Raw genomic sequence first — 13,609 nt, 5'->3', positions numbered from 1 at the left:
GCAGATGATATCCCACGTCATTTGCAGATGGTCAATGGTTAGAAGAACCACCAACAAATATTGGCAAATGAAAGAGGAGGCAAAAGAAGAGTTGCAAAGCTGAAGAGGACCAGCAAGACCCAGCGGACCTGACCCTTATAGGGGAGACCGGGCTGACCCTCAGCAGTCAGGAGAGCCAGCAGAAGCAGTCACAGCCCCCACAGGCAACCCACTTTCAGCAGGCACAGTAAGCTGCAGTGAGGCCCAATCAGCACACCTAGAGCTGAGTCCCATGTCGCTGGACTGTCCTTGCAAGGATGAAGTGCTGGTGGTTAGGGCTACTCGGAGCCTGAAGATCCCTTGGAGCAGGAGAAAAGAAGCCTTGGTTTCTGCAAGAGTTGCAGTGCACAGGGGTACTGCCCTGCAAGGAGAAGCAAGGGCTCACCGTCTCCCAAGATGGACAGCGGTTAGAGAGGACCCAGGGGACCACTCCAGACCACAACCTGTGATGCAGGATCCAAGCAGTTCCAGAGGAGAGCAGATCCACGCAGCTGGACGCCGTTGCTGTAGGTGCCTGCAGATGCAGGGGAGTGACTCGTTCACTCCAAGGGAGATTCCTTCTTGGTTCTTGGTGCAGAGGATGCACAGCCATGGAAATGTTGCAGTTGCTGGAAGGACTTGTGGAAACAATGTTGCAAGGTGAGGTTGTCTCAGGAGTTGCAGTCTTGTCGGTTCCTGAAGTGTCTGTTTGCGGTTCTGGTGGCCAGGAGCAGAAGTAAACAATGCAGAAGAGTCCTGGTGGAGTCTTGGGTGCCGAATCTGGGGACCCACCCGCAAGAGAGTCTCTATATAGCCCTACAAGGGGGCCTGGTCACTTTGCACGGTGACAACCTTTCACAAGGGTCACTCGTGTCATCTGCCTGACCTGGCTACTCAGATGCTCCCAACTGCCTATGCACATCTTATTTTGAAGTTGGCAGAATCGAGTGGCCAACTGCAGGAGCTCTGGGCACCACCCCTGGGGTGGTGATGGACAGGGAAGTGGTCACTCCTCTTTCCTTTGTCCAGTTTCTTGCCAGAGCAGGCACTGGGGGTCCCTAGGCTGGTGCAAACTGGTTTGTGCAAGGAGGGCACCAAATGTGCCCTTCAAAGCAAACTGGTAGCTTGGGCAGGCTACCCCTCTCAAGCCTTGTAACATCTATTTCCAAGGGAGAGGGTGTTGCCTCCCTCAGGAAATCCTGCCTGAGCTGGTCAAGCAGCAGGAGGGCAAAAACCTGTCTGAGGGGCTGCAGCAGCAAGTGCTGCCCGCAAACCCTGGAAGACTGGTAGGAGCAATACTGGGGGGTCCTCTAAGGAGCCCCCAGAGTACATTGAATCATGCAACCAATACTGGCAACAGTATTGGGGTATGATTCTGACATGTTTGACACCAAACATGCACAGGTTTGGAATTGCCATTATGTAGCTGGACCACAGGTAGTGAGTGACCTGTGGCCAGTACATGGGTGAAATAGCTTTCCCGCACTTACGAAGTTCAGTGCATTGGAACTGGAGTTTGTAGGGGCACCTTTGCTTATGCAGGGGTACCCTCACACACAGGGACCTGCACCCTGCCCTCTGGGCTGGAAGAGCCTACCATAGGGGTGACTTACAGTGATCTGGTGTAGTGACCTCTGATGAAAGGTTGCATGCACCTTTTCATGCAGGCTGCAATGGCAGGCCTGCAGACACATTTCGCATGGGCTCCCATGTGTGGCATAATATATGCTGCAGCCCAGGGGGGACCCCTGGTGTCTCAGTGCACTGAGTACCTAGGTACCATATAGTAGGGACTTACAAGGGGACACCAGTATGCCAATTGTGGAGTGCTCAAAGGTTCAAGTTAACCAAATTTGGAGGGAAGGAGCACAGTCACCGGGTTCCTGGTTAGCAGGATCCCAGTAAAAACTGTCTAAGCACAGTCAAAAGTGGGGGTAACCATGCCAAAAAGAGGGTACTTTCCTACATTCACCTCGGCACATGAAAGGAGTTTACCCTCTCTGCCAGGCCATATGTCAAAAACACACCCAGATTAATCCAAATGGTTTCTCTGTTGCCATAGCGCTGGGATGCTCTAGGCCCCCAAGAGACAAAGATTGTCAGGGCCTTAGAAGTGGGAGGCCTGCTTTCCCCTCAGGAGTGCATTAAGAACGTTGGAGTGAAGCTAAAGCCCAATTCCATGGCGGACTGTCTCCTCGTCCCCCTTATTTCTTTTTATTTTATTTTTTATTTTACAGTTAGCCCTGGTCTCTAGTGGGCTTGTTTTCAAATTGTCCCTCTTTGGGGTCAATTTTAAAAATTAGAGGGGATGCCCATGCCTGAGCGGCTACTCCCCATTACTTCCTTGCCTCAAGTGGATGGACAGCTTCTTGGGGTTTACAGTCCAGCAGGGATCCACAAGGGAGATATTCCCCTTGGAAGTTCTGGCAAGGTGATGCTGGCCCCTTTCCAACCGTTATATATTGCATGCTGATTTGTGCTTGTAGGGCAAAGATATGTCCCCTGTCACCACTGAAAATTAACACAAACTTTTTTGATGTCTTTTCACTGTGTGAACGGCCTGTTAGAGTGGCAGAAGAATAATTTCAGGATGCGAGAGAATAAAGCACTAGAAGGATTTGCTTTTGAAATGTAGAGGACAAGACTTTCACTTTCTCCACATTCAGTAGGTAATGCAGAAGAAGTGTCCATCACATTCTCTGCATTCAAGAATTTAAAGCTTCTGTTCAAGATATCTGTTATTTATTGGATTTAGATAAAATGGGCTTGGCATACACTCCTATTTGGTTACACTTAGCTTACATGCAGTGTAGAGAACACTTCTCTCTTCAGGGCCTTGAATGGATCATTCTTCCACAAGTTCCTCCAGTGCCAGTCTGGAATCTACATATAGTTCTAGCAAGGTTGAGGTGCCGTCCTTTCAAGTCTCTCCAACCTTGTTGCATGCAATTTCTGTCTTGGAAGTTAGCCTTCGTGGTTGCTCGGACTTCTGTCAGGAGAATCAATGAGCTGCAAGCACTAACAGAGGAAGAATCCTTTATTGAAGTACAAAAGGATGGAGTAGTTTTGAGAACAACCTCAAAGTTTATTCCAAAACTAGTTCCCTCATTTTCTAACCCAGACAACTGAGTTGTCCATTTTCATCTCATACCCAGAGTCGGTAGCAGGAAGGACATTATATGCACTTTATATCAAATGTTGGAAATACGCTCTGTTATCAATTATTCTGAAGTGTTCTAGGCTTTCTGCATGCGTCACTCTTGCCCCCTGCAATAGTGCTGGATCTGCCCCCCCTTGGCCTCTGCCTGTTCTGTACGAGCCATTGTGTTTTCGACTTATCTCAGGGCCCTCAATGCCTCATTTTGAGCACCCACTAACGTGCTAAAGGAGGCTCCTCGAATAACCACCTTAACCACCTTAAAAGCCACTCACTCATGTATTAGCAAGGTAGCTGTACCCGTATTTTCTACAAAGTAATTATTTATAGACTGCGCCAATGCTTCCCGGAAGGGCGCATAATCCAAATAACTGGGTTGTAGCCTCCAGGTGGGTATTGGTGCTGGGATTTTACTCCACTTCAATGTTAATTCCAGGGGGTCGTGATCAGAAAGGCTCTTGGCAAGGTAGGTTGTATGTACTATATCAGGTAGTAACTGTGGGGAACACAGGAATCTATCTATGCTTGTATGTAACTTGTGCCGATATGAATAAAAGGAGTTTTCACTGAGTTTCTAGCATGCCAGGCATCAACTAGTGACCAGCAAACACACAAGGTGTCTGGGGTGGAATAGGAGAAAACAGGTCTCTTGTAGCCTGTTAAAAATGCGTTGATTGAGCGTGTAATAAAAAAAGATGTATGAATGTGATGGGTGGCTAGACCTTTGAGGGAGTTCCCTTTACGGACTAGGTGGTCTACACACATTATAGTGCCATGCCTCATCATATGACCACCTAGCCCCACCCAGTTAAGATGGTACCATCAGACCTTTGCGTTATTCACCAGGATTGGGGCCTTCTCATGGGCAGCTCCAAACAGCACATCCCGGTCTTCGTAATTCAGAATTTTCATGACAATGGGTCTAGGAGGAGCTCCAGGATTAGATTTCTTAGTCGAAGTCTGTGAGCTCTTTGGACTACTAATATATCTAATAACCCCTCCGGGGCCACCACCGTTCAGAGACAGTCTTCTATGTATTGTGTAGGTGACTGCCCTTCTGTTCCCTCTGAGAGCCCCAGGATTTGAATGGTGTTTTCGAGTGCTACCTTCAGCATCTTCGGCCCTCTCCTGTAGCAACTCCATCTGCTGAGTTAGTTTTATGATCTGTGTTGCATGGGCTGCGTTGGCGGGTTCCAAAATGGTAAGCTTAGTTTCATTACTCTTGACCGTATCCACTAATTTACGATGTTTATCTTTGAGAAAGGATACTTCACTGGTGAGGGCTCCTATCCTCTGTTCAATGGCCAGACGGGACTCCCGTATTTCTTGAAGGATAAGGTCTAATTTGTCTTGAGACGGTGCCTGGCCTGTGGGGGGAATACAGGACAATGAGACCTGGGTCAAAGAGTCCCCCGAAGGCGGAGAGCAGGAGGGTGCTTAGGAGTTCCGGGATCCGGATTTTGTTTTTGGCTTCCCCAAACCGTCTATCAGTGGGTCCTGTTTAGTGCTCGCTAACGAATGACAATATATATCAGGAGAAAAGAGTATGCCAGTCATTTCTGCACTATAGATACGTTTTGAGGGCTACAAGTCTTGGCTATCAATCACAGTTTCAGTTAATACAAGTCTCACTCCTAATCGCAAGGCAATCTCAAAAACTCTGGGGGAGATGAGTGTGCGGTTTGTCCCTTTTTACTTGTGCGTTATTTCCTCTTAATTTGCTGTGGGCGGTTGTGCTCTTGGCAAGGGTGCACTCATCCGGTCCCACAGAATCTTCTGCTAAGTTGTTAAATCACCCCTCCGCAAATACAGAGGAGTGTAGTCTCCTGCAGTATCTAGCCTATGGGGGCCCCTCCACTCGTATATACAATGTTTATCTGGATCCTATGGGGCTCCGCCAAATGCCCCTCGCTCTAATAGTGTCTGGCCAGCGAGCTCCAATGTATGTTCTGTTTCCACAGGTGTTCCCACTTATTCTTTCCAAGACTGCTTGTAGATCCTCCAACAGTACATGCGGCCTGGGCAAACCGTGCCCAACCCCGAGGCTCCACTGCTCCGTCCATGCAATGTGTTCTGGCAGAGTGATCAGGCGGCTACACTTGTCCCTTCAATCACTGGAGTTGCCGCTAGCCTAGGCTTATAGCCCCCAGTTGGCTTAGGAGAAAGTAGGGCACAGGAAAAAAAAAGGGGGGGGGTGCCCGGCCGCTACATTGCATTTCCGTGGAGGCAAGAAGCAGGTCCTCGGGCCGCCTCAATGACATCGGCCTGCCTGCACCCACTCACCTCCGAGCGCCCCCAGGGTACTGGGTCCTGGCCCTTCCTCCGTCAGAGTTTGTTCTATTTCAGGTATGCACCTCCCTTCTCAGCTGATGGCGCACACTGGTCCCTGCCTCATCTGTTCGATCGTCTATGCCTCTCCTCACATCGCACCCGGCCCAGGCCGCTCCGTGTCCATCCGCTCCATCTCAGCCCGTCAGGAACCGTTTTTGTCACTGCACTGCACAGTAGCAATGCCTCTCCGGGCCGCTGAACATCTTGGAGCCGGTGGCGGGTATAAAGGAGAGGATTAAACAAGATTAACTGGGGCCGGCCAGCGGTTAACCCCGCCAAAGGAGCATTTTGAGAGCCCGTATGCCTTTTAAATATCATTTTGTTTTTTCGATATGTTGAAAACCCCAAGATGAAGCAGCTTACTTATTCATCACTGTAAGGAAATGCCTCCTTGGCATGGTTACCCCCTGACTTTTTGCCTTTTGCTGATGCCAGTTATGATTGAAAGTGTGCTCGGACCCTGCTAACCAGGCCCCAGCACCAGTGTTCTTTCCTTAAACTGTACCTTTGCTTCCACATTTTGCACAGCCCTGGCACCCAGATAAGTCCCTTGTAAATGGTACCCCTGGTACCAAGGGCCCTGATGCTAGGGAAGGTCTCTAAGAGCTGCAGCATGTCTTATGCCACCCTGGGGACCCCTCACTCAGCACATGCACACTTCCTCACAGCTTGTGTGTGCTGGTGGGGAGAAAATGACTAAGTTGACATGGCACTCCCCTCAGAGCGCCATGCCAACCTCACACTGCCTGTGGCATAGGTAAGTCACCCCTCTAGCAGGCCTTACAGCCCTAAGGCAGGGTGCGCTATACCACAGGTGAGGGCATATGTGCATGAGCACTATGCCCCTACAGTGCCTAAGCAAAACCTTAGATATTGTAAGTGCAGGGTAGCCATAAAGAGTATATGGTCTGGGTGTTTGTCAAACACGAACTCCACAGTTCCATAATGGCTACACGGAAACCTGGGAAGTTTGGTATCAAACTTCTCAGCACAATAAATGCACACTGATGCCAGTGTGGAATTAATTGTAAAATGCACTCAGAGGGCATCTTAGCGATGCCCCCTGAATACCAGTCCGACTCCTAGTGCTAGGCTGACCAGTTTCTGCCAGCCTGCCACAACCGGACGAGTTGCTGGCCACATGGGGAGAGTGCCTTTGTCACTCTGTGGCCAGGAACAAAGCCTGTACTGGGTGGAGGTGCTTCTCACCTCCCCCTGCAGGAACTGTAACACCTGGCAGTGAGCCTCATGCCTTTTGTTACAGCACCCCAGGGCATCCCAGCTAGTGGAGATGCCCGCCCCTCCGGCCACTGCCCCTACTTTTGGCGGCAAGGCTGGAGGAGATAATGAGAAAAACAAGGAGGAGTCACCCACCAGTCAGGACAGCCCCTAAGGTGTCCTGATCTGAGGTGACCCCTGCCTTTAGAAATCCTCCATCTTGAGATTGGAGGATTCCCCTAATAAGATTAGGGATGTGCCCCCCCTCCCCTCAGGGAGGAAGCACAAAGAGGGTGTAGCCACCCTCCAGGACAGTACCCATTGGCTACTGCCCCCAGACCTAAACACACCCCTAAATCCAGTATTTAGGGGCACCCCAGAACCCAGGAAATCAGATTCCTGTAACCTGAACCAAGAAGAAGGACTGCTGACCTGAAAGCCCTGCAGAGACGACAGAGACAACAACTGCTTTGGTCCCAGCCCTACTGGCCTGTCTCCTGACTCGAAGAAAACTGCAACAGCGATGCATCCGACAGGGACAAGAGACCTCTGAAGCATCAGAGGACTGCCCTGAACCAAAGGACCAAGAAACTCAGAGAACATCGGCACTGTTCACCTACAGCAAAATTTTTGCAACTTTCGTGCAACTTTTAAAGACCTCAATCTTCCCGCCAGAAGCGTGAGATTTCACACTCTGCACCCGATGCCCCGGGCTTGAGCTCCAGAGAACCAACACCACAGGGAGGACTCCCAGGCGACTGCAAGCTCGTAAATAATCCGAGACGACCCCTCTGGACCCCCACAGCGACGCATGCAGAGAGAATCCAGAGGCTCCCCCTGACCGCGACTGCCTGTAACAAGGGACCCAACGCCTGTACCAAGCACTGCACCCGCAGCCCCCAGGACCAGAAGGAAGCGAACCTCAGTGCAGGAGTCCATCAGGCGACCCTCTGCCTAGCCCAGTTGGTGGCTGCCCTGAGAAGCCCCCCTGTGCCCTGTCTGCACCGCTGGAGTGACCCCCGGGTCCCACCATTGTTTCTAATACAAAACCAGACGCCTGCTTTGCACACTGCACCCGGCTGCCCCTGTGCCGCTAAGGGTGTGTTTTGTGTGCCTACTTGTGTCCCCCCCCCTAGTGCTCTACAAAAAAACCCTGGTCTGCCCTCCGAGGACACGGGTACTTACCTGCTGACAGACTGGAACTGGAGCACCCCTGTTCTTCATAGGCGCCTATGTGTTTTGGGCACCTCTTTGACCTCTGAACCTGACCGGCCCTGTGCTGCTGGTGTGATAACTTTGGGGCTGCCTATGCCCAGGAACTTAGACTTGTAAGTGTCTTACTTACCTGACAAACTAACCATTACTTACCTCCCCCAGGAACTGTTGATTTTTGCACTGTGTCCACTTTTAAAATAGCTTATTGCCATTTTGACTAAAACTGTGTATGCTATTGCTCTAATTTAAAGTTACTAACTTACCTGTGTGGAGTACCTTGCATTTTATGTATTTACTTAAAATCTTGAACTTGTGGTTCTAAAAATAAATTAAGAAAATATATTTTTCTATATAAAACCTATTGGCCTGGAGTTAAGTCTTTGAGTGTGTGTTCCTCATCTATTGCCTGTGTGTGTACAACAAATGCTTAACACTACCCTCTGATAAGCCTACTGCTCGACCACACCATCACAAAATAGAGCATTAGAATTATCTAATTTTGCCACTATCTTACCTCTAAGGGGAACCCTTGGACTCTGTGCACATTATCTCTCACTTTGAGATAGTATTTACAGAGCCAACTTCCTACAATCACAATTCCTCTTCAGCATTTGGTGTCTTCTGTAATTCATAAACAAACCCTTCCTTCCCTAAAGTGTTCCATACCATCCTGTTCACGCTATATAGGAAAATTTAACTTATAGACTTGGAAGCAGAATAATGGGTAAAACAATTCAGAGATGAAGGTTTCACATAGTGTTTAAATAGTATCCCTCTGGAGGTAGAAGATTCTTAAACGTTTTGTGTTTTTCAAGACACTAGCACTGAAGAAACATAATTCAATTGTAGGTCAATACTACTTTTATCTTTCTGTACGGTTGGCAAAGCTTTGTGTATTATTTTTATAAACTGTAGATTATGTGGTATGCAAATGATTTTAATGTTAACTCATGTTTGTGTAAAGGGAAGGTCTGTGTGGGTTAGTTCACGTGGGTGAGTCCCTCATCTCAACACTCTTTTGTGTTTGTGATTGTTATAAATCTTTGTAATGTTTTGCGTGCATGGTCGTTGGGTCATCAATCTCTTTATTTAAGGTGAATAAATAGTGTGAATAACAAAGTAGGAGTACAACAGTAATCGATTAAAGCAAATCACTTGAGGATACCAAACATTGAAGAGGGCAAAATGGAAAACAAAATAGTTTTACACTTGAGACTGTTACGGTTGTTTAGAGACCAAACATTTACAATTCTAATATCATAACTTAAAATAACAGTGAAACAAGTTTTGGTGGTTAATTGTTGACCAACTGTGAAAGGCATAGTCGTTGGATCCAACAAGGATCCTGCAGTTCCTCTCTTTGCTTGTCTGTGTAGGACTGCCTTTGGTTTTTGCCTATGTTCTGTCTTTGTATTTGAGGTTGTCTGTCTGTGGTTGTATGTGGTATCCCCGATGCATGGTTCCTGTATTTCTGTGCAGGTGTGAGCTCGGGGTAAATTCTGGTTTCCTAGTAAATGGTTTTTGTAATTGTACAGGTTTTATATGTTTAGGTTCCAGATTACCTGGAATTCATTTCACGCCCAATGGATTTTGCAACTATGAGGCAGAAAGTGGACTCGCATCTCTATCAAAACCTGGAAGACTTTGAGGAGGATTTTAACCTTTTGGTTACCAACTGCATGAGGTATAACTCAAAAGACACTGTGTTCCATCGGGCTGCTCTGAGAATGAGGGACGTGGGAGGAGCAATTCTTCGGCACACACGACGACAAGTTGAAAATATAGGCTATGAAACAGAACTGGGAATCCATCTTCCGGAGTCACCGAAAAATGAAGATTACTACAAATTCTCATGGGAAGATGGTGAATTCAAATCTCTAATTTGCCTCAGCTTTATAGAATTATTCTGAAATTTTCTCATCCTAACATATGATTTGATGTTTTTTTTCAATTGTCTTGCAGTGGACAGCATTCTTATGCCTGAGAACCGGGCTCACCTGTCATTGGAGGCTCAGTTAAAAGAGCTTCTGGAGAAGCTGGATATTGTGAGTAGTATGCGGTCCAGTGGAGCCAGGACCCGGCGTATGCGATTATTGCGCCGTGAGATCAACTCTCTGCGACTAAAGACATCGCAACAGCAAAGCCGAACACAACCCAGTGGAGAATTGCCAGTGTGTCTTGAGAGAGGCACTGAGGATGAAGAAAGAAATGTGACAGTAGAATGTGATGGAGAAGCTGAGAAAGGTGAGATGCAAGTAGGGAAGCAAGATTTTTAAGATTTGTGAGATAATGAATGGGGCAGAGTCTATTGTTATTGCTTGTATAAATGTCAACTTTTTCTCTCTAACACCTAGGGCTGCAATTCAGTATGATGCATACAGAGTGATTGAGGTTATAGTATGGCCTTCTTTATATATTGCCAGTGGTAAATATGGAGTGAAAGTTGGTAGTATCTGGTATATGTGCAAATGCTCACAGTATCGGTAGCTTCCTGGCAATATATGAGAAACAATTACACACTATTTTTATGCTTCTAAGATTTTATTTATTTTTAAGATTTAATGCTCCCAACCTTTTCCACCCCACAAACCGAGCTGTTTCGGTGCAAAATGTACATTACATCTGTACCTATTTGTTATCTGATTAATGGTAGTGCTTCATTCTTGAGTTTCATTCATGTCTTGTAAGTAGACTGCGGGTGGGGGGTGGCAAAGCCTCACCACTAGGGGCCCATGCACAGGTTTGCTGGTAATCCCACTCCAGTTAAAAATTTCAGAATGGAACTACAAATAATGATTTTGCCACACTTAGGTGCAAAAAACCCAGACACAGTTCCACGTGCCAAAATAAGGTCAAATGTATGTCCAGTAACCAGGCAGTAATAGAGGAAAACATGCAGAAACAGTTGCAGTATTTTCACACCCCACAATCTAGACCAAAATTCATGGCATGTTAATGGTGGGATAATAGAGTACGGAAATGGTAATTTCAGTGAGGATTTACCTACGCCCCATGGAACTCATTAGTAAGCACTAACAGCATAAACAGTTGCAGTGATCAAATTCTCCTTGGGTGTGTCAAGTCTGTTAGATTTAGATTTACTGTTGTAGAAAATAAATGGACTTCATGCTGAAGTGAGAACTTGACAAACTGTTTTTTTCTTTTGTATACGGATATGGTTATTAAAGTAGTCCATGCCTGTTAATGAAGCAACAAATAAGTGAATTGCTTACTGGTCCTAACTGTTCGGTGTCTAGAATACCACATATCATTCATTGAAAACATTTTAGAATTCCACTGGTTTGTAACAATCTGTTTCTCAGCAAGACGTAATTGGATAATGAGACTGCTTCTTTAACTTTAAGGGGTAGACTATATGCATACAGTGTACCAAATAAAATAACTAGCAGATCTGTTGAGAGTGTCACCTGTAATATACTATCTATTCCCTGCTGACTAGCTCATCCTTTGAAAGTGTACTGCCCTGTTATACATTATACATACATTGATAACTCTTTCCAAATATGCCAGAGACTAAAATACCACATCCAAATATGAAGTGTGGTCTTCCGGGGCTTGCTTTCATTTTGCTGAGTTTTGAAGTCCGGTAGAGCATATTCATGACTTTATGGGCCTTCTAATAAAGAGAAGATTTTCTAACCTTTGACTAGACCAGGTGTGTCGAAGCGGACATGAGTGAGCCACTTAGGATAACCACTGACTATGTAAAAGATTTTCATATAAAGTCATTACATCTATATGTATCTTGTGTGGCTATCCTGAATGTCTGGCATGTTTCCCTCTACTGAACATACATACTACATACTCTTCCATTGTTTTATTTGACTGTCATTCCAGGTTCACAGGACCTCCCTTCAAGTCACAGCTACACTCGGAACTATACTTGTGGAAAATTAGCTTGTAGCAATTAGTTATCAGTCGCCTGGACTTTCAGCATTTTGTCACATGCTGTTAAACGTTTAACAGCTGCTTTACAATTGAAAAGATATGTTTCCAGTGTATTATTTTTAAATAACTATCACTCTCTTCCCTTTTCCCAAAAACTCTGCAAATCATCAGTGATATACTGTTGTTGGAAGGTTGGAGTTAATGTTTACTCCATGCTCCAGAATCGCCATTAGGCTTGGGTGAAGCCTTCACACAATTGAAGAGGTTTTAATAATGAAGCATACATAGTCAGCTACTGTTTGACTGCTACTGTGTCTCCATTTGCCATGATGATATTAGTAATCAGTAAGGCACACAGAAAGCTCTAACCTTTTTCACATAAACATAGTACTCTTCAAAGTGACTTCCTTGTGACTCTTAAGTACCTATCATGATTGCATAGTTGATGTGTGTATTTACATTAAAAAGTGTAGTTGCTCTGTGTAAGAAAGTAGCATCTTTCTGACATAGTTACCTCCACTTTTGGCCTGTTATCATTGTGTTTAGACTGTAGTACAGTAGGATCCTGCTAATCAGTGATTGTGCTTTCTCCTCTAAATTTGGTTACTGGAAACCTTTTACACCCACAATTGGCATACTGGTCCACTCATGTAAGTCCCTATTATACGGTACTTAGGCACCCAGGGCATTGGTACACCAGGGGTCTCCCATTGGCTGCAGCATGTATTATGCCACCCATGGGAGCCAATACAAATTGTGTCTGCAGGCCTGCCATTGCAGCCTGCGTGAAATGGTGCATGCACCTTTCACTTCAGATATAAGGCTTGATTTATATCGCAGTTTTTGCACTTGGACATTTTAAGTCGCCCCTCTGGTAGGCAGCCCAGCTGAATAGCAGGGTGCGTGTCCTTAAGTTTGATGGTATTCCTGCATAGCAGAGTACCCCTGCAAACTCCAGACTCCATTCCCTGGGCTTTGTAAGTGTGGAAAAACCATCTTAAGTTATGTAGAGGGCACTGGTCAACACAAGTGGTCTATCTACATAATGGCTTCTCCGAATGTAGGCACGTTTGGTATCAAACATGTTGGAATCATGCAACTACACCAATTCCAGTGCAGTTGCATGTTCCAATTAAATCTGGGGGGTCCTTAGAGGTTCCACTAGTTCTGCCTGTACAGCCTTGAGCGGTCTGACTGCCAGCCCACGCTCCTGCCGACGCCAGACACTGTTCGACCCTCCTGCTGATGAGCCTAACTCAGCAGGGGATGACAGAACAAAGGATTGATTCCCTTCTAAATAGGTGTCTCTGGGTTGGGGTGGGATGGGATGGCCTCTGAGTGCCACGGACTGTTTTGAAGAGCACATTTTGTGCCCCCCTTGCATTGCACCAGTTCAGGAACCCCCGGTTCCAGCTCTGGCACGACACCACACAATGGACAGGGGAGTGGCAACTCCCCTGTCCAGCTCCTCCCCTTGGGAGGTGCACAGAGCTCTACCAGGTGGCCGGTTGATTCTGCCATCTTCGAAACAAGGTAGGCAGAAGCCCCTGGGAGCATCTGACTGGTTTGGCCAGGTAGATGTCGTCTCTGACCTCCTCCAATCATTGGGTCACTACATAGAGTGACCAACCCCCTTTAAGGGTTACTCAAGGGCTACATCGAGGGTGGGTCCTCAGATTCGTCAAGCAAGACTCTACAAGGAACTCTCTGCAAGACATCTTCTGCTCCTGGGCTCTGGAACCGCTGCTTGTCTGCTTTTAG

General features: G+C 46.7%; 1 protein-coding gene across 4 annotated transcripts in view; it reads left to right on the top strand.

The window, feature by feature from the left end:
- The window catches only part of BRPF3 (bromodomain and PHD finger containing 3), a 329,828-nt gene that overhangs the window by 145,875 nt on the left and 170,344 nt on the right, over nt 1-13,609 (top strand). For all 4 annotated transcript variants that reach the window (XM_069238754.1, XM_069238755.1, XM_069238753.1 and 1 more), the window contains exons 6-7: nt 9,490-9,802; nt 9,902-10,183. In XM_069238754.1, coding sequence (XP_069094855.1) covers nt 9,490-9,802; nt 9,902-10,183 — 595 coding nt within the window. The remainder of the gene's footprint in view (nt 1-9,489; nt 9,803-9,901; nt 10,184-13,609) is intronic.

This window comes from Pleurodeles waltl, chromosome 6 (genome assembly GCF_031143425.1).
Source record: "Pleurodeles waltl isolate 20211129_DDA chromosome 6, aPleWal1.hap1.20221129, whole genome shotgun sequence".
In the NCBI taxonomy this organism is placed as follows: domain Eukaryota; kingdom Metazoa; phylum Chordata; class Amphibia; order Caudata; family Salamandridae; genus Pleurodeles; species Pleurodeles waltl.
Note: the sequence above shows the minus strand (reverse complement) of the source record. Positions and strands in the feature narration are given on the sequence as shown.